This window comes from Pomacea canaliculata, linkage group LG2 (genome assembly GCF_003073045.1).
Source record: "Pomacea canaliculata isolate SZHN2017 linkage group LG2, ASM307304v1, whole genome shotgun sequence".
NCBI classification, from domain to species: domain Eukaryota; kingdom Metazoa; phylum Mollusca; class Gastropoda; order Architaenioglossa; family Ampullariidae; genus Pomacea; species Pomacea canaliculata.
In genome coordinates, this window is record NC_037591.1 from 2,157,154 (window position 1) to 2,180,759 (window position 23,606).

The 23,606-nt window shown below is 40.6% G+C and overlaps 3 protein-coding genes across 13 annotated transcripts in view; 2 read left to right on the top strand and 1 right to left on the bottom strand.

Annotated features, from left to right (window-relative positions):
• Window positions 1-200, bottom strand: part of LOC112556219 (protein SFI1 homolog) — a 33,301-nt gene extending 33,101 nt beyond the window's left edge. For 3 of the 4 annotated variants that reach the window (XM_025225024.1, XM_025225018.1, XM_025225021.1), the window contains exon 1: window positions 68-200. The gene's annotated coding sequence lies outside the window, so the exon portion shown is untranslated. The remainder of the gene's footprint in view (window positions 1-67) is intronic. The other variant, XM_025225020.1, reaches the window with a different exon arrangement.
• Window positions 201-540: 340 nt separating this feature from the next.
• LOC112556221 lies at window positions 541-12,673 on the top strand. 8 transcript variants are annotated; one of them, XR_003097643.1, is made up of 12 exons: window positions 2,046-2,484; window positions 3,002-3,260; window positions 3,738-3,868; window positions 4,447-4,586; window positions 4,986-5,178; window positions 5,504-5,764; window positions 6,017-6,207; window positions 6,835-6,946; window positions 7,153-7,408; window positions 7,915-8,114; window positions 8,796-11,837; window positions 12,269-12,673. XR_003097643.1 is itself a non-coding variant. In XM_025225028.1 (11 exons), the coding sequence occupies exons 1-11, from the start codon at window positions 578-580 to the stop codon at window positions 8,900-8,902; spliced, it is 1,944 nt and encodes a 647-aa protein (XP_025080813.1). In that variant the 5' UTR covers window positions 541-577; the 3' UTR covers window positions 8,903-12,673. The 8 variants fall into 8 exon arrangements, 6 of the variants coding, with proteins under 6 accessions (XP_025080813.1, XP_025080811.1, XP_025080814.1 ...); XR_003097644.1 differs by having other exon boundaries at window positions 8,796-11,089; XM_025225028.1 differs by lacking the exon at window positions 2,046-2,484 and adding an exon at window positions 541-671 and having other exon boundaries at window positions 8,796-12,673.
• Window positions 12,674-14,236: 1,563 nt separating this feature from the next.
• On the top strand, window positions 14,237-21,757 carry LOC112557649 (dol-P-Man:Man(5)GlcNAc(2)-PP-Dol alpha-1,3-mannosyltransferase-like). Its single transcript, XM_025227639.1, has 9 exons — window positions 14,237-14,418; window positions 15,055-15,154; window positions 15,638-15,785; window positions 16,210-16,370; window positions 16,512-16,632; window positions 16,742-16,947; window positions 18,538-18,602; window positions 19,174-19,309; window positions 19,506-21,757. Exons 1-9 carry the CDS (start codon window positions 14,268-14,270, stop codon window positions 19,684-19,686), a joined length of 1,269 nt encoding a protein of 422 aa, XP_025083424.1. The 5' UTR covers window positions 14,237-14,267; the 3' UTR covers window positions 19,687-21,757.
• The last annotated feature ends 1,849 nt before the right edge of the window (window positions 21,758-23,606 follow it).

Genomic DNA, 23,606 nt, shown 5'->3' on the forward strand with positions numbered 1-23,606 from the left:
TCGAGATTTCTTTTCTAACAACAAGTAAACGGAATTACGGCTGCTATCGCATACATAAAACACTTACCCATGCTGAAACGTCGTTTGATGTCATTTCCCGGCAGATTCACTCAGTGTTACACTTTCAGAACTAATACCACGACATAGTATGTCAGTGTCACTACTAATAAGCACTCTAGCCAGGAAGAGCTTTTAAATAGGTGGTCATTGGGGGTTAGCATTAAAAAAAAACTTGCTGAGACATGTTGGAGGAATTGAAAAGTCCGCCATACTTGACGCAGCGCGAGGCTCCTCGGCAACAGCTCAAGGGACACGACTCTCAACTATGGCTGACACGCGTGAAGAGGGAGGTAACTACACACCTTCTGCCTTCCACTCTCGTGTATTCTTCCCCTCCGCTTAAAAAAAAAAAGAATGAAAAAATCAGAGTGTGTGTGGAAGAAGAGTTAGGGTAGATGGGGTAAAAGGGGTTAAAGTTTCTAGTCCTTCCGCTACGCTTTGCAAACCTCGCCATGGAGCTTCGCCAAAGACTATTTTGAGTGCACGGTCTCCTGCAAACTCCTTTGTGCTGCCGCTAATGACTTCCTGGGTAACTCGAAGTCTACCCTCTTACCAACAAATGTCCACAGACCTCAGCTCTGACAAAATCTTGCGAGTTCTTCACACAAAAAGTGAGATGAATTTGTGCTTGTCCAGATCCATCACAATGGTTCGCAATTCCAATTTATGTTCATTTTTATTTGATTTTTTTTCTTTAGATGTGCTTAATATTGTTGTCAGCTCATGAGTTCATTGCAGACTTTCATGTTTAAAGCACAGGAAAATATTTAACTATGGGTTTTTTTTTCTTCCATTTCTTTCATCAGAAACCCTGTAAATTTCTTGTGTTACAATCGTTTTCTCTCCGCACACAAGCCTCATATGGTCACTGGTCAGAATGCAGCACAAGGTGACCCAGTGATGGCATAAAAGTGTTGCTGGAAATTTGTTTTGAGAGTTGTTTCTATGGCCTAGGACACCAACAGTGCATTGGATAGAGTCTTACTTTCTTGCAAGTTTTTTCTCACACTTTCTTTGGTTTTCAAATATAATTTATTACAAAATTTTGTCTTTGATTTTCTGCCAAAGGTGTATTTGCACCACGATATCTCTCGAGAACAGTGCAGTCAGGGAAGGATCTTTGGAATCTTCACATCATTTCGTCTCTGTTGTCATCGAAACTAAAATTCTTTGTGTACTATCCTTACTGAAAGCGGCCCGGTGGCGCAACGGTTAGCGCTGTTAGCGCCTGTCACCAATACAGTGAAGGTTGGCTGCCCTGAGTTCATTTCTCGTCTCGGGCACGCTGTTCTTTCTCTGCACGTGGCATCTGTTTACAGGGCTGGCCGCCCTCCGCCAAGGACGGTCCCAAGCCCGGCTGAAAAAGGAGGAGGGTTGGGCGTGGGGCCAGCACCCCCGTAAAAACAAATCCTTGCTACCGAAACATCGACAACAGTTAAGACTGTGTCGATGGCCTATGCCCCAGGAGGGGTGAAAGGGCCTAAAAAAAAAAAAAAAAAAAAATATCCTTACTATCCTTGTGTACAATCCTTACACAAGTGTCACATTTAACCCGCCACAGCCCCTTAACATGTTTTCATAATTGGTTTGAACCTTTCGCCCTGTCGTTTGGTGGTCTTCGGCGACTCGTAAGCTGTTACCTTGGATCCTTGACACAATCACACGATACATGCACAAAAACACAACCCACCTTCCCTAACCACCCATCCATGTATCCACCCACCCACCCATCCACCCGCTTTCTGACTGACATCCACTAATATTGGTATTTCAAGTCTGGTACCCGTACCCTAACACAGACAAAGACCTGTCTCTCTTCGTTCTCGACACAGATGATCAGTGATCGTCATGAATTGATTCTCATCATCTGACAAATTGCGTCAAATATTTCTTTTAAAAATAAAACGATGATCGCGATGAAAGAGCTGTATCATCAAACGACGAAATGTTAACGCCATGTGACGAGTCGTCACGCGTAGTTTCGTCACAAGCTGCACAACCATCATCTACATCAAGAGACATGCGGAGGGAAGAGAAGCTGGGTGCTGATGTACCTCTGTGCGGCAGTCTTACCTTACACCCCTCACAAAACCGTTTCTCGTCTCTCAGGTTGCCAGGCTGGCGAATTCCTTCTGCAGGCGGCAGACCAACAGAAAAGGTTCGCGGAACTTTTTCGTTGGTGGTCGTTTAGGAAAGGATTCGATCCCAAGTATTCACCATCGCAACCAAGACTGGTGTTACAGGTGTAGCAGATGTACGAACAGGAGCAGTAAGAGGACTGTACACCTCCCTCATTAACCTCTCCCCACCGCCTGGCCAGAGAAGAGATGAATGTCAGATGTTTTGGGGGTGATGTCATGTCTCGAGACGGGGGCCTCCTTGCTGTTGTCATCGGCTTCAGCATCCTCTTACTGCCACCTTCGTGTATGGTATTGTTTGGTCGTAGCCATTTCTCTCTATCTTTCAAGCATTTCTTCTCCTTCATTTATCATCGATACCAGCTGCCACACTATTGGCAGTCCTTTCCTAGAAGAATATTTTATATAGCGAATGAAGCCTTCATTTGTCGCCAATATTTTTTGTGATTGCATTTATGATGTGTGAGTGTGTGTGTGTGTGTTTGTGAGAGAGAGAGAATCAGAAAAACTATATTTGTAAGCACGTGAATGTATATTATATAAGAACAACTGATATGGCAACAATTTCTCATTTACAATATATATATAGAGAGAGTTAGTTTAGTGCGGAGACGATCCTTGAAATTTGCTAAATACCTTATTTTGCATTTACACCTTAATTTTTATTTTGTCTCTTCTTTCATGTTAGAGTTTGCATATGATAATTATAACCTTTATGTAAGTTCTTTAATAAATCTGTGTAGCGATGAACTATATTTATACTTCCATGTCTAAATGCAAGGTGTCTGTCTTTTGCTCCCCAGTCTGCGATATTGAGGTCCGGACCATTATTAGCAACAGCTCTGACAGTGACCAGGTGGAGTGCATCATACCGGTAGCCGAAGACAGAGTGCAACTAAACCTCAGCTGCAAAGTAGACGTCTCGGGTGAGCAAGTGGAGATACTCCACTCACCTGGGAATAACGAGTCCACTGAGTTCCACCTTGTTGGACAGTGTGTCGCAAATGTCTGCACAAGTGCGGCGCCAAATGTGTATAATGTCACGTACAAGACTGGCTTTGGGTTCGTATCGCAAAATACTGTTTTTCCTAGAAATACCACGACCTTTTGGGTGATTTGAAACCGGGGGATGGGGGATTTGAGCCAATGTGCAGAACTCCTCCCACTTTCCCTGATATTTATTACCCCGCCCCAAGTATGGGTATTCAGCGATTATTTACGTGCGCAGGTCTGTGATACTGTAAACGGAGGGCGGAACTTTTTTTTTTTTTTTTTAAACTAAAACGCGTGACCTTCCTGGAGCATGTGCGAACTCTTCACGAAAACAAAACAAAAACAAACACACTATGCACATTTAAACTTCGCCGTGTAATAAACTCGTGCTGTTAAAGTTTACCACAGCCGGATGTAAAAAAAAAAAAAAAGTAGGATAGAAATATAACAGTATACTTCCGTCTGTCCATCCATCCCTCCATCTATCTTTTCTCCGTCTTTTTGTTCGACAGAGTCTGACGATGAGTCTGACATTCTGTCTGACAGCCTTGAAATGACTACTGTTCATTCGGTTGAGCGACACACCGTGGGAGGAGTGTGGATGTGCCGGGTGCGAAACCCCGTCAGCAGCGAAAATGATTTCTACAAAATCGCCAAGTGCCGGATCGAAGTCATACGTGAGTAAGACACTCCGCGACGTCACATGTGAGTAAGACACTCCCCGACGTCACATATGAGTAAGACGCATCGCGACGTCACACGTAAGACACACTGCCACGTCACATGTGAGTAAGACGCACGTCACGCCACGTCACATAAAGACGCACCGCGACGTCACACGTGAGTAAGACATCGCGACACACGCTACGTCACACGCCACATGTGAGTCATGGACTCGTGGGGTTAGATGTGAGTGATGGACCCGTGAACGTCAGATGCCACGTGGGCGTCAAGTGTGAGTGACGAACGCCTGAACGTCAGGTGCAGGCCAGTGGCGGAGTGATTCAAGTACCTTTCACCCCTGCAGTGAGAATCGGGTGTCTAGGTTCACATCTTGGCTCTGATACTTGTTTTTAAATGTGACAGCTATTCTCGGGCTGACTCTGGCTACTCCAGTTTCTTCGTGTGCGTGAGTGCGTGTGCGTGAGTGCATGTGTGTGTGTGTGCGCGCGCGCGCGCGCGTGTGTATGTGTGTGTGAAAGAGAGAAAGAAACAACTGTACTAGGTGCTGTAAAAACTATTTTTGTGTGTGTAGATGTTCCCCAACCCTCAGACATCGTCTGCGATGTTAAGCTCCGAACTACTGACTGGGTGGTGGAAGGGTGGTGCACTGTAGCTAAAATCTATTCCTTCTATAAAATGTACAACTGTAGCTGGCATAGAACCAACGGTGCGGTAAGTATGTGCACCCGCCATTTACATTCTCTGATACAGAAATTATCACATGTTACCTCCACAACAGTCATCACACGCGCCGCCTTGCTTCCTGTCCTCAGCATCAATGTAATGTGTCGCCCAGAATGGTTTCATTAACGATCTCTATTCACATTTACTGTTTAATCTACCTTTTACATATTTTTTTTTTAATTTAGAAGGCGTTTTAAAATATTTTATATTCTGTCGTTGTCGATATTTTATTTTGCATTGTGTCTTTTGGTTTAAAATTATTTTATGTTGGGTATTAGTGGGTAAAGGAATATGATAGATGTCACGGGAACGAACTTTTTTTAATTTAACTTTTTGTTTACACACACACAGGTCCAGTCTCACATTATTTTAAACTTCTCATTACAGGAGTGGCTCATACCCTCAGAAAATATAAGCTTTTCTATGAAATCGTACATCGATCCTCAGAATAAGAGGGAATACAATTCAGGCAATTGCAGCTTCAAACACTCGCTTACGCCTTTCGTCGATGCGTCCTACAAATACCACGCCATCATCCAGCCGGGCGAGGTCCTCGCTGAAGCCCAGACATTGAAAATAGGTTTGATAAACTTATTCCCACCCACCTCACCTACAGCACTCTGGTGAGAACACCCACACACACTGAGCAAGCTTAGCAGCATATATGACTGTGAGAGGCAGCAAGGGAACATGAGAAGAGAGAAGTGATAGGGAGGAGAAAGAGTGATAAGCAGATATGAACGATGAGACACAAAATTTAACAAACAGAAAAGGAAAAAAGAAAAAAAATGAAGGAATGAGAGAATGCTTTAGAGTCATGGAGAGAAAGATGTAAGGGATGAAGGAACGGTCGGGCTGCTCGTCTACAACAAGAATTTCGTCTATGTTGTCTGTTTTCTCCTCAGAGGCTCCGTCACTCCCTGTCGTCAGGTGCAAGGCAGGTGAGGGACTCAACTGCACGTGCGAAACATCCAACATCGGGGAGCCGAAGGGCACACTCTTGTGGAAAGCAGGCCTGGATGTCCTGGCGAGGGGCGAGCCGGGCCAGTCCTTTCTACGACTGGGCTTGCAGGACCTCAGCATCTTTGAATCTGACGAAACCGAGGTCACGTGCGAGCTTTTGTGGGCGAAAAGCTTCGTGACTCGTCACAGAATCGTACCCGACGGTAAAGGACCTTAACCCAACAAACAGGGACGCCACTCCAATGACAACCTAGATAATAGTAATAACATGTTATGATAATGTAAGTCAATGCACGTGTCGAATCCACAGCGACTGAATTAACCCTCGTTGGGTTACACTGACAATAGGATTAGGGTTCGATGCCTTATGGTACAGTACGTTTATAAGTAAGTTCCCATTACAAATGTGCCAAGCGGTAGACCTCGTGGACTGAAATGATGATTGTTTCCAACAGGCAAGCCATACATCCGCAGCTTCACTATGAATGGACTGAGTGGAGAGCTGGTGACCACAGAAAAATCGTTCGTTACTTTTGAGTGTTCTGTCTCGGGCAAGCCGGCCCCACGGGTACGAATTCTCAAGGGCGCCTACCCCTACCCGACGTCTGGCCAAACCGAACTTGATGCTCTTCAAAAAAATACAGCGGTATCTGTTGTCATTGTTTTTCTCAAGGAGGAAGGAATACTTTGTTTTCTCTCTCTCTCTCTCTCACACACAAACAAAAACACACGCATACACACATATGTCCATACCCAAAGTGCCGACGATAGAAAAGAAAATACGTTTCTTAACACTGTCTCTCTTCTCTCAAGAACATTTTCGTGAGATAAGGCCAAAGACATTTTCTAAGAATTCTAGGTCAAGAGAGTATTCTTTGTAGAGAAGACTGATGATGAAGTTGTTCTACCTTCCACTAATCTGTGTCATGCCACATAAAGTATAATTTTCACTAGGACTGTTTGTTCACCTTGTATATTACAACTTTACTACGAAATGTTCCTCGTCTGTTTTCCTTGGAATGTAGGAGTTGTTTACAAAAATGAGCGCCTAGCAACAGTTCATTAGTTGTTTTCTGGGGGATGAAGGGATTTTTTTATAACATGTTCGAATTTATACCAGTCTTGATCGCCACATGTATTATTTCTCCGCCCTCTCCGCCCCGCCCCCACCACTGGCAACGGTTGTCATTAGGGACAACATAGGGAACAGAGAGATAGGCAGAAGGAACAAGTTTTTGAAAGTGAATGTGTTTTGTGACTCTGTGAACTCCAGGTCATCTTCACCTTGTCGGACGTGTCGTGTACAGACTCCAGCATCTACACCTGCGTGGCCAGAAACGACGAAGGATTCGAATACATCCGATACGCGCGACTGCGCGTGGAATGTGAGTCAGGCATTGCGCGGATTGCATTTGTTTCTTCCGTGGTTGGTCAGATGAATGAACTAGTCAAGAATTTGCTTTTCAATGATGTCTTCATGAGAGAATATTCTGAATCCGTATAATTTTCATGTGTCGTGGGGCATTGTAATTATGACGAGGTTCTATCGGAGCACGTACACAAAACATATTCTTCGTAAAACGAATTCCAGGTGCCCCCCACCTAATTACTCAGACGAGCAAGTCAACATTCAGAGAACCCCTGCAGCTTTTGTACAACCCCCCTAAAGGGCACAGTCTGCGGCTGAACCTCCTGGCCTACCCCTTCCTCAGCGGCTGGGAACTGTCCCTGGCAGGCCAGAAAAAGGCCACGAGAAACAGCGACCGTCTGAACGTGTCTTGCCTACATGCAGATAAAGACAACAACAACAAATTGGTCTGTTTTATCACCGCCAGAGGAATAAAGCAGTAAGTCTGCATGTGTGAAAACCTGAGGCCGGGTGCACGGGGTCATGAGTGCCGTTAGTTACAGACCTGACCTGCAGCAGTCAGCTAAACAGTTACAAAGGTTTGGTAGTTGAGCTGCCTGCCAGGTCTTGGCCATCGAGCCAGTGGCTAGAAGCGAACTGGCAAATCTGCTTTTGTCCTTTCCAATATGGTTTGGTAACATTTGCGGATACTGCAGAAAAAATTCAAAGAATTTCCTCTTGCCACTCGTTTACTTTGACCAACGTCGCTATGCATGTCCTTCTTTACCTCTTGCGCATGTGTCTTTCGGTTCCGGAAACAAGTTTGGAAGTCGCTCCACGTTTCCAGAAATGTGTTTGCATGTCCTTGAACCAAATTTAGTTCACTTCGGGAAACCGTTGTCCTAGCATCGTGTATCTTGATCTTCTTGAAACTGTTTTGCATACCCTTTAACCAATCCTCTTTCACTTCCCGTCCTTGCATCTCCTGGACCCCTTGGACCTCAGGGAGGACACGGGCATGCACGTGCTGCGGCTGTCCAACTCACGCGGGGTTCTGGACGTGCCGTTCCTGGTGAAGATCCGACGACCCGAGACTATCGCAGGGCGAACCATGACAGCAGCTTTCATTGTCATGACATGTCTATTGACTGCCATCGCTTTCGCCATAATAGCCATCGTCCTCCAGACTAAGCGTCTGTCGCAAGGTACATTCTCTAGGAAACTGCACAGTGGGAAAAAGAATAGTAACATGTTATTACATGTTCAAAGGTCAAACCCCATTAGCAATGTTATTTGCAATAAATAGGTTTAATCAATTAATACCTAAAATATCTGAGGCAAACACTATTTGATGTTTATGAGACAAAACTGTTAACATGTTTTGATAGGTCTCGTGACTGACTTCCCGCAACTTCACAAAAGTTGTGGTGAGGGACTTGGTCACATCTCATGAGCATTGGCTTCGGCCTTCATTGGAGTCAGTAGCTAAAATGTTGATAAATTTTTGTTTTTTTCTGAATTAAACCCCCTAAAATTTTAGCATTTTGGTATCAGGCTACCGACAGGTTCATGTTCTGAAAACTTGTCGGCTGCCTTGAGCTTAAGTTTATGTTCGACTTAAAGACCAACCGGAATGGTTTGAGTATTTTTTACACATCGGTATATATAAGCTATATAAAACAAACATTTAACTTTCAGCCTTCAAAACCCATCCGTTAATTAATTATCCGGTAACAAAGTACGCAATTAGCACCTGCGATCAATGAGCGCCGATCACACCATTGGCAGCAATGAGCACTAAGCAGTGTACTTCGTCTCGCTGATTAAACACTTCATAAACACGCTTTGCTGACATTTTAAGAAGATAATTTATTTATATATTTCAGGGGGATCACCGAATACAAATGGGCCAATATACAAGGGAAATCTGAATCCAGACCTACGGACCGCTCAGCCCAGCAGGGAAAATCCAACCTGTCAAGCTGTGTGTTAAGTATGCCAATGAGACCACCAAGGAGAAAATGTTTGCACAAAAGGAAGTTGGGGAAAACAATGTGAGTAGCGCTTCCCAGGACACTCGGGGTGTTGCCAGCGGCAGGCGAGTTGAAGGAACAGTTACATTAACGGTACCCAGGGGTACAAACCTGAGTTACATGCATGAAAACTCTCAAGGTACCGCAGGACAGGTGACAAAACAGCAGAACAACCCGAATTTCATGCACGTGCAGCAGAATATTCTGTGCGAACCTCATGAGGATGTCACGGGTGACGGCAAAGCAAAAAAGTTATTGTTTAAGTCCAACAATGTCACCATGACTGTCTCCATGGAAACCAGCAAACATATACCTTCCAAAACATCGAGCCCAGCGCAACAGTCTCTGCAAAGTGCCAAATCCTCTACATATGAGTCCATGGTGCTGCTTGACGAGAAGGCAGGTACAGAAAAGTCGCAGGTGTTACCTGAGAAACTCGAGTCTCGGCAATCTAGACAGGACTCAAGTTCTTTTAGCTGGACTAAGGAAAGTCCCAAGCAATCTATTTTGTCTAATTTGTATAGGCAAGAAGAGCAGAAAGCCGAAAAAGCAGGAAGAAATGTTCAGGAGAGGTCAGTGCAAGAACAGAAGTTCAGTCAGGTTTCTGAAAAAGTCTACGAGGCTGGCTCCAGCCTTCGAAACAACAACAGATCAGCGCGCAGGTCAACTGTCACACGAACCCTCCGGTCCAGTACTTCTGATGTCATCAACTCGCAGAAGTCAACTCCAGATTCCTCCACCACGCGGTTGCCTGACTCCAGGAGTGATAGTCCCCGCAGTCTAAATGTCAGAGTCAGGACAGCATCTGTTTGGACCCGGTGTACGTGCGACAACCAGAGGAACTACGTATCCTAGCAATAACGAACAGTGCTCGCAGTCACTCAGACAGCACTCAGAGTCCTAAGGACAATCTTCGCCAAGATGTGGACGGCAGTGTTTTGTCAGGTGCCTCCAGCTCCAGCAGTTGCCGTTCTCTTGGAGATCGCGAGCTCATGGGCAGCACCACTTCCAATGTCACACCAGGCGGCGTTTCCCATGATGCCAGTGCAGAAGTGCCACAAGGGTGCTTTGCTTCCAAGACAATGGGATCAACAGCAGAAGGCAAGGATCAGAGTTGTGCAAGTGTCCCCATCGCCTTCCCTAAAAAGCCACCAGAGGACGTAGGGACGACGCAAGGTGTTGCTGAGGCAGAGAGTCTCTCCCGACTTCTTGCACGGGATGAACAAACACAAAGATGGATGTCGAACCAGCAAAAGTCTTTTTCTCGCAAGGCAGCCAAAATACCACACTTTGTCGAACTCAAGCAACCAGGAGTTAGCTGGTAGGGAGGTCTTCCCAAGAGTTGCCAAATTTGTCTCCGTCACGCCTGACATGGTCAAGAAGAATCCATTACATAAGGACTTGATGAACGAATTCAGACTTACAGTCAGAAACAAAAATCTCGGGCAGACAAGTCTCGACCAATTCGCTGTCAGTCCAAATCAACCACAATGACAGAAAAACTGTGACTACTAAAAAGGCTAGCTCACAGAGAAATGCTTACCAGGAGCAAGGAGAACAGTTCGTGGGCGCTCGGTCAGTAGACACCAAAGGGGATCCACATTTTCTTGAGCATGATACTTCAGGGGCTGAGGCCTCAGAGGCAAGCTCGCAGATGTCTTCAGCTGAAAACAAAGAATTTTTTAAACAAAAAAGACAGCGGAGATGGCTTAAGAAATCAAATGAAGAGAGTACATACGAGTTAACATCTTGTCATTGGAGAGAGAGTCTCGCGTCTAGACCGACGATGGGAAACTATTTAAATTCAGAAAACCCTCATACTTCTGAAATCTCCGACCCAAAAGACAGGACCCGAAGCAAAGTCAAGGATCTGCTGAAAGGGTTGCAAAGGATAACTAAAGGCTACGCATCTTTATCTAAAAGTAGAAAGTCTTTCTACAAAGTCGAGCTCGTTCCTCAAAATAAAGCTGAATACTCTGAGAACACAACAAAACATAGGGCTTCTAAAATACTGAAACTGTCTCCTGCATTTGATGAGTACCCGAATCCAATCGCAGATGATGGTCAAAGCCCGAGGACGTTATCACCTGTTTATGGTAACACCTCAGAACCGATAGAGCAGGTGCGACCAATCAAGAATTTCAGAGGTAAGCTTCACTCACGTTTCTTAAACACAAATTTTTCCAGGGAAAACAGGAATCAAAGCAATCCAAAAGATATTACCCAATATGAAAGTGCAGCACCTAATCCAAGAATCAATGAGTACATAGTGTGTTCAACCGGAACTACTAAACCAGAGGATGTGCACAGTACAGTTGTTGGTTCTGATGATGAACACACCCACAGAGTCGCAAAGCCGGCCTCTGTCATCCACCCATACCTGTGTTTACCAGATACAGACGCAGGCAAAGTCCAGGCCACTGGTGCATCCCCCTGCGTTCAGCAACCTTTAGCAAACGACTTCCCTGCTCGCACGGATAAATTCATTTAAAACAACCGGCGGCTTCTACAAGACCACCATCAGAAAGCCAGACGACGAAGCCATGTCTGGCTGGCGACTCAGCCGCGAAACCTCAGAGACAACTTTGTACATCGTCAAATAATGTCATCAACGATAACAGTTTGACGACCCAAAGCCAGCCGAGTATGTCGTCTCCTTCGCCTAGAACGAGGAGGCAGTGGACAGCGGGGTCACCTTTCCCCGTGAACTGTGCCCTTTGCTCCCCCAGTCACTCTCAGGTCATGAGACCCACAAGTTCTTCGGAGCCGTCAGTAAATAGTGAACTATCCGCCACACAGACGAGCCACCCGAGCCCAGATGGTTGGATGGATCAGAACTGATGATTATCTAGATGTCACCACTGGAACTGATGATTTTCTTGGAATCCTCACCAGGTATAAAACTGACAAAATTTCTAAGGACTGGTACAGCAAGAAAACGATGGCGGCAGAAGAAATATTGTAACTGTTAAATGAAGGTTTCATTAATGATGGAATAATATCAATAATAGCAACAGACTGTACGTGAATAGCTCACAGAAAAGACATTCAGCTCACAAACACCTACTTCAGTATAAATATCTGTTCACACTTTTATGTTGTTACTATTTTTTCTGATGTAGGTTGTCTTACAGCAGCAACAACACATTCATTTTCTCCTTGTTCATCAAATGATCAGAATATGTCTCTCCAGCACGTGCTACAGACTTACATTGAGTTAGTCAACTGTTAATCTCATCGAACATGTGATCGAACTGTTGGTGTAGTGTACCTTGCCCTGTCTTCCAGATACACTCTAATTCAGGATGTCCTTTCTCTTTTTTCAGGCCACGTTGTGTTTGAAGATGTGTGCCACTTAGTTATGCGCCGCTTTTAGTACACTGGTGTGTGTGTGTGTGTGTGTGTGTGTGTCCGTGTCCGTGTGTGTGTGTCCCTGTCCGTGTGTCCATGTGCGTGCGAACTCATTGTGTGGAATAGTTATTATACACGTGCGTTTGCTTGTGGGTATGATTCTGGATTTATTTTTACGCGAGCACCGGAATTCATATTCATCAAAATAATTCTCTAGAAATAGTTCCACACTGTTACAACCCAAAAGTATTAGTTTTAAAAGATGCTGTCATTATGTCAAAATACACTCATATGCAGACAAGAAGTTGAAACGTGTTGTAGTATCAGGAGAAATTGCTTCTTTTTAAAACCACTGAACAATAAAGTAATGAACTCGATAATATGCACTCGTTTTTGCAAAGATGTGAAGGAATGCGACGCTGGTAGTGAAGGCTGCATATGGTGTGGACAATATTTGTTGTTGTAATTTTACAAAATAAAAATCATTCCAATGTAAGGTTAACACGAAACATAAGAACCTGTGACCGAAACTGATCAATTTCTTTTTCGAGCAAAATCCGATGTGGGGCACGACGCCGCCAATCTGTAGGCGGACTGATCCGCTCGATCATCTGACTATAAGGCTAACTATACACTAACCATCGGTTAGTCGCGGCTCCTAGCTTTTTTTCACACACATACATACAAAAATGTGTTATCTTCGGTGAGTCGTTCAGCTTCGGATCGGTTAATTTAACTTTTCTATCATTCGCCATGCGTGCTCACCACAGCTGCTTACATTCTCCATTTCAACCTGCACGAGACGACAAAAGTTTCACTCGCTTAGGGAATATATATATATTATGTCTTTCATACGATTAGGACAAAATATACGTCCACACACAAAGAGTTATGTAAATTTTAAATGGATTTATTTACATTTGTTTACACATGCAAACCATGCAGTTTAACCCTACTTTACACTTACCTAACTTCTGCACCGCTAATACCTATCGCGTATACTTCGAATGCCTAGTTCTACTTGAGTAACTAGATTACTGATAACTATAACAGGTGAAAAGGATTTCGAGGTACGTGAGCCACTTGTCAGCGGACCATAATACCAAGAACTTGTATTACATCTACGATAATACATATATATATATGGGGCAGTGGTGCTTCTCCTACACTCAAAATAGGGGACATAACAGCAAAGATCGAGTATTTCGAGATACCGTGATCCACTTGACAGCGGACCAGAAAACCTACACGTTGCTAAGGTGCGTCTCTCCTACTCGAAATAATCAAAGGAAAGTCTGCCTCGTGCTGCAGTGAATAGGGTGGGAAAGAAAAGGGATGCAGGGTGGAGGAAACAATTAAAGCACTGTCACTGTCAGCGATGCCCTCAACTTGCGCTTCCACTACAAACCTTTAAAATTTAAACATTTTCACAAAAACAAACGATTTTTTCTATAGCTTGTAAAACTGGAGTAAAGCTTTGTGTTTGAATTTGGAAATATATCACAGCTGCCACTTTCTGACTTGTACCTTCATGCAGTCAGAAAGATGGCATCTAACATCATTTCGGACCTAACGCACTCTCTCCATCCCATCTTCCAGCTGTTGCCCCAGGCAGGCGCTATAAAGTGCCACATGTACGAAAAACTGCCTACCATAGGTCCTTCGTGCCAGCAGCCATCACCATCCTAAATAAAAGACACATGCACTCGTAGGTCTACTGGCATCCTGTGAAGTTACCTATTTGTGTGTGAGAATGTGTAAGGTGCGCGTGTGTGTTAAATGTCTGTATGAGTATGTAGGCCTGCCCGTCACATTATATGTGTTTGTGAGCAAAAGAAAAATTTCTGTCTTGGGTTTCCTCGACAGACAATAAAGTTTGATTTGATTTGAATGTGTGTGAGTGTTAGGGGCACATAACTGCGCGGCTTGACAGAAGTGGGGTTTAGAGTGACTTCCCCTTGCGATGTAAGCAACATGGCCGCCTACATGAAGCGTATTCGTGACAGACTGTCACCGTCTTACTGGAAGCGTTTTCTGTTCGATCCTGGAAGCGCACTGCCTATCCTTATCTTGCTTTTTATCGCCGAGGTGGCAGTCAATGTTGCAGTTATCATAAAAATCAAATGTACGTATGAATGACGCAACATACGGTACATTAGTCAATCTTCATAAGGGATGCTACACTATTGCTAAGTTCATTGTGTATATTTGTGATAACGTCGCAGCTAGATAAAACTTACACTTACTGGTTTCAATGAAACTTTTTCTTGTTAAAAGGAGAGTCGCCTGCTATGACAAGAGAGAAATGTATTTTTGACAGAAAATTGCCGGAGTCAGGAAAGGAAAATCTGACAGCAGATCCTTCTTAACAATTATGTAAAAATTGTTAAATCCCATAAAACTATTTTTCATTAACATATAGTTTAGGGAAGTTTAGTGTGTTTTTGAAATTAATTAGATATATTAATGACTTCTGTAAGTTTAACTTAAAGCTTCATTTTGAAATCACAAGAAATACTAGCTTTGAGGAACATTAGCACAAGATGAAACAAATTCACGGTGTCATATGTCATTCAAAAGCTCTTCGTACGTATCCAGTATTACATAATAAATGTAGAAAGAGATATGTTTTCATCTTATAAGTCCCTTGAAGATGCTATCACGTACATTGTAAATGTAAGTCTTGGTAAATACCTATTCATTTATTTTTGTGTGATCATACTTTCATTCACTAGACACATGTATGACAATTGTTGATTAGACACAGAAATTGACTGGGTGGCCTATATGCAAGAGGTGGAAGGTGTTATCAATGGAACTTATGACTATCTTCAACTTAAAGGAGACACTGGCCCACTTGTGTAAGACTATAATTTGACCCAAATTTCTTTTAATGTAATATTTATATTCATATCAAAACTCAATGCTTCTTGATTTACTGGAAACTTTTATCCTGTTGAGACAATAATAAAAGTAGATTAGTTACATAATTTTGATATCTTGGTTTTTTTCACACTACATAGATTTAAAAACATTTTCTTGATAATTAGATAAAATCTGATGTTATTAAGTTGGACTTCTGTATGATGAATTATGTAAAGGTAGATAAGATTTGACAAAATGGGACTCCATCTCTATGTGTTTATATAGTACTTACAAATGTTTAGTAAACTGCTATTTATAAGTATTTCTCATGTCTATGCAGAAATTACTCTCTTGGATATTGCTGCTGTAAATAATAGTAATTTGATTATGTGGATGGCAGCAATAATAATGATTAAATTTACAAGACTTATGGTTCATGTCTCATGCATTTTACATGTTATACATTTTACTGTTTCCAGGTACCCAGCTGGTTTTGTGTATGTGTTTCTTGGTTTATACTATGCCACAGAGCATGGTATAAATATTCGACTTGGCCAGTATTTTTTTGCTGCACTCTATCTTCTTACGATCGTCATTGTATTCCACATTTATCGGAAGACAAAAATGGTATAAAAGATGAATCTGTTTTGAACGTAGTGTATTGCAATTGTTGCAAACATCAGCGAATAAATGGACTGTACTTTTGTTACTTTGTTTATTTAAAACTGTCAACTTTAGAACTGTTAACTTTTTAGCTCTTTCAAAAAATTAGGTGAGATGGAAAAATATTTTGTTCTAGTTTACTGAGGGCTGAAAAGTGTTACAATATCACCAGAACATGTTTATTTTCGAGGAACCCATCCATAAAAGAAAAGGTACTAGAAGTATCAGGACAACCCATAAACTGCTTCAAGCTTAAAAAGGGAGTCAGGGATTAGTGAGTATTTAGCACACTAGCTACACCTATCCTTAACAATATATAACAATATTCATTTAGGAAATTGATAAGTAAAATCACTTTTCATGAGATGCAACTAATTGTGTTTTGCAGGTACCACCATATGTGTTTTTCTTCATGTGCTGCACTTCCTATCGCATCCATTCCATTTATGTTCTCAGACTTTTTAACGATCCAGTTTCTATGGTCTTCCTCTACATTGCCATAGCATTTTTCCTTCATGGACATTGGTCATGGGGTTGTCTTTTCTACAGGTATATGTGCATTCATTGTTCTTTTCCTTGTTCATCTTAGCATTGTAGTATTATCAATACATCAGTATGTTACTAAATTGTTGATCTTGTGTCTTTGTTTATGGAATGCTGCTATAGTATCTTATACATCTGCAATTTCAGTTTAGGAGTTTCCATCAAAATGAATCTTCTTCTGTTTGCACCGGGTTTGCTGTTTTTACTACTGGTAACACAAGGAACATTAGGAACAGTGAAGCATTTAATAATCTGCGCCTTACCACAGGTGAGAAACAAGTGGGCTGCCCAGAAATTATTTGTGTGTGTGACAGAGAGAGAGAGAGAGATATATATATTTCAGAAGAATCTTGGTTTACTCTAAATTTTATTTTCAGGTTCTTCTTGGTTTACCCTTTCTTCTTGAAAATCCAGCAGGTTACATTGTGCGTTCATTTGACCTCAGTCGTCAGTTTTTCTACAAGTGGACTGTGAACTGGCGTCTGTTGCCAGAAGATATGTTCTTGAACAGGACATTCCAGATAAGCTTGCTGATATGCCATATTGCAGTGTTGTTACTCTTCTGCTGCTTCAGGTGGAGGAAGTAAGTTTTTAAAGGTTCTCCTGGATGCTTTAGTGTAACCAAATTATTCTGTACAAAATAAGTACTTCTGTTTCAATAAGCTAGATAGTCATTTATCTTACTAAACGAAGACATGTATTGATCATCTGCTGATTGCCTTCATTTCATGGGTAGGATGTGTGCTTGATTCATGCCTAAAACTAGTGAAAGCAGAAGTCCCTGAATCTTTTTGGTCATGGGGTCAGTGAAGTGTGCTTTACCATGTCTTAGACTTGATATTAACCTAGCCCAGCTCTCTTTTGTAAAATCTTTTACATTCTCTGATAAAGTGGTACCCATCATTGTTGTGTGGATGGAGGTTTTTATTCTTCTGCCCAAGCAAGTCTTAAACTTGCAACCAACTCAGAAGCTGGACATGTTTACAACAATGCTATGGAGACATCCCAAAAAGCAGAATCTATTCTTGTTTGTGTTTGTCCCTCAAGACTCAGAATTTTAGCAGGTTGTTAGTGGAGTTAATCCATTATGAGAACAAAAAGTCAGAGATTGTGCTTTCCCTTTCACACATTCAGGTGGTAGATTTTGCTTCTTTGATGGCATTGGTGAAAAAAAGAACTTTTAGTAAATGCACAATTTGAGTTTAAATATATATATCTTTATTATTTCATCTACCACGTATAACTCATAAAAGTTTAGAAATAGGTTTTTTTCCTCAGATATAAAGTTTATAATAAGTGTTTTCTTGTATGAAGCTGCATAAAACAGTTTGAATGAATTTATCAATAAATGTGTCTCCAAAAAACTTTAAAAAATGTATTTGATGCCATCATCAACATTACTTGATGATCATAAACATACAATTGACTATTTTATAGCATAAAAGTGTGTAATTTAAAAGTCACTCATTTTGTGTTATATTTTCCTGTTTTCTAAATAATCTCTGTGACTTATCACGACCATGAATCTTCACAACCTTGAAACTGACTTTCCAAATCTAAAACCAAACCCTTACTAGGATTTGTGGGGAGGGGAAGGAATAAAAAGGAAAATCAGCTAAGTTGCTTCCCTTCATAGTCTTTTATACCCTATTGTTGCCTCTCTGAAAAGAGCTGCATTTATTTGACATTCCTTTTTTTCATAACCATTTCATTGTATACAGCACTGTTCAGTAGTGGATTGTTGATACATAAGGAATTAATTAAAGACATTGAATCAACATTATTATAGAAGATTCCATGCAATTCACTCTGTGCCGATCGTATCTGTGCTGATGGCTACTCTACAGGGGCATGTTTTAAGACCATTATCTGTGATTATTGTGTTTTTTGTGGGCTATCCAGCTTACCTTTTAGTATAGGTGAAGCACTGTCTTGATCAACAAAATGTTTGTGAATTCATGAAGATGCTGCCCTAAGAAAGTGTGCTCGCATGTCTCTTTGTAAAGCACTTTGTCCAACTGATGCAGGAGAAAGGCACGATATAAATGTGATTGTTATTATTATTATCATCATCATCATCAACAACATTGTAATTATTTTACAAAATGTTTCATCTGTGAAAAATTATTTTCCTTTGTGAGATTTTTAAACATCATTTTCTTTTCTTTTGTAGACTTTTTCCTGAGATCCAATTTAGTCTTTGGATGGGAAAAACCAAGAATCTTCCCAAACCAATTCATATCCTTCTTGATTACTGAAATAATATATTAATAGACTGACATCTCTGAGTATTTCCAGTTACTTAATGGGAATGATGTATTATTTTTGTTTATTATTCCTGATTTTATGGTTGTCTTTAATTTGTTGCATTTTCTTCTCGTTTCTAGTATTTATCTAGTTCCTGTGTTTAACTGTTTTTCTGCCATACTTGTGAGGCTTTATCAAAAGTTTGAACAAAATCTGCTATATCTTTTTAAACTTACATAATTTGATTCTTAACTGTATATTTGAGATACACAAGATACTTCCTCCATTTTCTTAATTATTTGATATCTGAGAGAGGAATAATAAAGTTTTCATGATGAGCGTTACTGCTTAGAGTTTATTGTTCATGCCATTGTAATATTTGTGCTCACTACCATTATTACTATTAATATCTTCATCAATTTTTTTTTATCAGTGATGTTAAGTAAGCTTTTGTTATTATTGTAGCAAAAACAAATATGGGTATGTGTATGATGTGGTGTGCTTTGCAGAAGATTTTATGACAGGTCTTATGTAGATCAGCAGTATCCTTAACACGGCATACAGATTTTATTGCCACTGTTTACAGCCAACTTCATTGGGATGTGCTTCAGTCGGTCCCTTCACTACCAGTTTTACGTCTGGTATTTCCACAGTCTTCACCTACTCCTGTGGTCTACGACTCTTCCAGTTGTGCTGAGGTCAGTCTTCACTTGTCAGATGGCAGTTTTTCCACCATCAACTACTGTCAGCAAGTACTGTTGATCAAAATAATGTCTTGGATTTTTATGTTTATGGTATCCTTATTTCCAATAAAAATTGTATTAAAAGAATGCTAGTAATGTGTTGCAGCTACAAATATTACATCAGGAAAATGTTTGTTGTTTTGATCTTCAGGCTTCTTTTGCTGGGGCTTGTGGAGCTAAGCTGGAATACATATCCTTCCACTGTGGTTAGCAGTAGTATACTTCATGTGTGCCATGCCTTGCTGCTGGGAGCACTGTGGTGTAGCCCACTTTTCTCCAGACAAACTTCAGGGGTCACTGCTACTACTACACAGGCTAAAAAGATGAAGTAGATAACAGTATAAAAGTGACTTATGGGAAAGAGTGGTGCAGGATTGTCTCCTCATGGGGCTACATGCAGCCAGCATTGTGTAAATGAAGTAACATATTCAGTGAGGGCAGGTTTCTTGCTGATAAGAGTTATAAGATCTACATCTGACTGCTTTTTAATGGCACCAAGAATCCCTTACTAAATGTGAAATGTCAGTTTTGAAATAAAATATCAAATGAACATGATTGGGGTAAAGGGTTTCAGTGGTGTCTTTTTCATGGCACCACCATGTCCTGCAGTACTGGGATTACATTACCACTTTCTTCTTTATTCCCTTTTTCTGTCTTCCTTTCAAGTGCTTTTAGTTGTATTGTTGGTTTATATTTTTTTGTGGGAGGTCTTTTTGGTTGTTAGGTCTTTCTTCCTTACATCTTAACTTGTGGATTCAACATTACTTGGTGCAAAGGGAAAAGTACCTTCTTTGTAATTATTGATATTAAGATTGCTGTATGCATATGCATATTGTGTGAGCATGCATTTTGTTTTGTGAACTGAAATCATCAAAGTTGATAGAAATTCCCCAAATAAATTTACGATAAGTAATATCGTTTTCCTAATCAACTGGCTGTCAGACTTCAGTCCATCTATTCTATTGATTTCTCAGTATGAACGTATGTGCATATATTAGATATTTGTAGCATTTTATCTATGTGTATCATTTGTGTGAGTGTATATATATATATAAAATAAAAGAAATATTAAGAGGGGAACATAAATTATTGCTTGAGGGAATATAAAGGAAAATAAAAGAGCAAGCAACCAAGGAAAAGAAACAAGAAGTTTGTGTTCTGTAGTATTAAAGAGAAAATGAAAGTAAAATTTCTCATCCTTGTAAACAATAGTTTTGTTTTCAAATTATTTTATGAGTAAGCTCTCAACTCCTGTGTAACACAATGTGCTGCTTTTAGTTCAAGATTGACACATTAACCCATTACATTATAGGAAATAGGCCCAACTAACATTCCTGTAAACATATTACCATCATCAGTAACATTAAATACATTTTCTTCACAAATTAACAAACACAATCAACCCGAAACATATATCATGATATCTTAACAGGAAACAAGGTTTCCTGTGTCAGTTATTTAAGAATTTCCATTCTGACCATTTTTCCATGACACCACAGGGCGGCAAAAGTTAATCTTATTTTCTTTTTGTGGCCTTGGTAATTGAATCAATTACTACAAAGACAATACTTCAACCAACCCAGTTTCTGATTAACTGCACAACATTGCAGAAGATCTTAAATTCCACTGTCAGTTTTGTTTCAAAGGTTAATAGTTCAGCAATAAATTCACAAAACTAAAGAAACACCATAAGTTTTCATCCATATCCATCATTACCAAGACTGATCGACATCTTTTCAAACGGGTTACCCAACGTCAATAAAATCACTACAAATTATTCATAATAATAATGTCTATATATTTGAGTTATGAGTGTTATATGTCATGAAGCTGAAGTTGGATGGTCTGAAAAAATGATGAAGAAATTCTGTTCTGCAGAAAGGAGTGTGAAGATTCTGTTTTACTTTTTCGTGAGTACTTTCAGTTAAGGTGCCAGTTAATGTTCTTACAAACCAGAGGACGTTTTTTTTCAGTTACTCTGTACTTGCATCTGATGTTTCTTTTAAAATATTTTTTCTTACACTGGATTATACAATAAAACCATTTTAGTTCATGTTATTTTCTATATTGAATTAGCAATGTAATACAGATTCCCCCAAAATTTGATAACTAACAAAATACAAAACTTTGTTTCCGAGAGAACACTTAAGTCAACTGTTCTAAATACAAACAAGGGCCTTCACCTTGCATGCTTTTTAATTCAACACCCTTTAATGTGTGACATGAGCTGTGGGATTTTGTACTTTGACACACTTCCAAACCTTTATTTATAGTTTGCTCGTGTTTAGCTTATGTTATCAAAAATATTGCCTTTGCAGTTTGTTGTTGGCAGCTCACAGTAGTAAGTGTGCAGTGAAACATTCTAATATCTTTATACTTTTAATAAAACAGATGTACTATAAATGCAATATTTGGTTCATATTGTGTTCTTGTATTATCCAAAAATAATTTTTCTTTTTAAAATAAGTTTGCATGTTTCCTTGTGTAAAAGATAAATGTTAATGATGTTTGTGCTATTGTTTGACATTTCAGGTATGAGGTTTTTATTCATTGTCCCGCCTTCATCTGCCCACAAAATTTTCCCACCTTGAATTCCCATTCAGGAAAATTTCAGCAGATCAGCATGCACAAAAATGTGTCACAAAAGGGCAAAATATCAAGGTTAATCTATAGACTCAGGAGAGACATCTCAACATACTTTTATGTATGAATTAAATATATGTTTGAAACTCACTCAGCCTCTTCTATCATACTGTTTATGTGCCTGAAGTAAGACAAATATAATAATAATGATGTTAACTTATAACAGCATCCCAACCAAGACATCACACTCTCTGTGCTGACCAATAATGATAATAGAAAGATAACAGCCATTGGACAGTGAGGTAATTTGTACAGTTAGGTGAAATGAGATGTGTCAATATATCATAAATTATTTTATCCCAATATAAAGCAGATTAGTTTTCATTTCAGAATCAGTTTTCATTGCAGAATCAGTTTTCTTGTAGAATTCACCTGTTGGAACACATTTTTCATGCACTCCGATTGACTAAAACTTTCCTGTCCCCATTTTAGGCAGAGAAAAAATTACAGTTTGCCATCCCTTACCTTGAATACTCGACATATTGTCACATCACAACAAGTAAGTTCCAGAGAAAGGATGATACAACTCTTCTATCTATCTATTCCTCTTCGTGCATCAGGTTGCACACAAGGCATCATCCAGAGTTCGCCACCGATGTCAATCGGCTGAAACCCGCTCTAGATGACCCCATGTCCAGCCCTTTCCATTCATCTCCCTTTCCACTGTTCTTCTCGATACAACTCTTACAGTTTAGATTGCATCCCCCTGTTGGCTGGGCTCTTGCAGATAACTGGTTATAACAATGATAAACACAAGATTTGTAAAGTGCATACTCACACTCCTAAGGAATGAGACATGGGCAATATAGGAGGGATAGAAAAACCTGAATGAAGGAAAGATAACAGGAATGATGACAAATAAAAGACAAATACAGAAAGTGCAAAGAGGAGCTAAGAAACAAGGACAGAGTATTGTGATTTAGCAAAAGAAGAGGGTAGAGAAGTAACAATAAGCAGAAGGGAAGGGGGGAGTGTGACAAAGGACTTGCATTGTGTGGACTGTTGTAAGGAGGAAGAAGTGCGTTTTCAGTGCACCTTTCAAGGATTCAATAGTGGGTAGGTGGAGGATATGGAAATGGAGAGAGTTCCATTGTTTCGATGCACAATAACTAAACATCCTGTGGCCATATGTTGTTCTGGTGACAAGAAGAGTAAGGAGACGATCATCAGACCAGGAGAGGAGTTGTCTAGCTGGGATGTAAGGGAAGAGCAGAGAAATAATCAAGGCAGGTGCCAGCAAAGAAATTAAAAGACAGCACGGACAGTCTGTACTGGATGCCAGAATGGATGGGAAGCAAAAAACAAAGGAGAGGGGTGGCGTGGCCGGTTTCCCAACTCTTAGCATCAAACAGCAGAGTTCTATACTTTCTGGAGTTTGTGAAGAAGGTATACACGGCAGCCAGCAAGCAAGGAGTTACAGTAATCGAGACTGGATAAAACAAACAAGACTGTTAGTAGTGTGTAGACAGAATGTGTGATACAGTATGAGTGTGAAGTGATTTGATAGCGAGTGACATGAAGTGGTAGAGTAATAAGTGATATGGCAATGACATGAAGTGATATGGCGACCACACGGAGTGACAGGGAAATAAAATAGAGTGATTTAGTA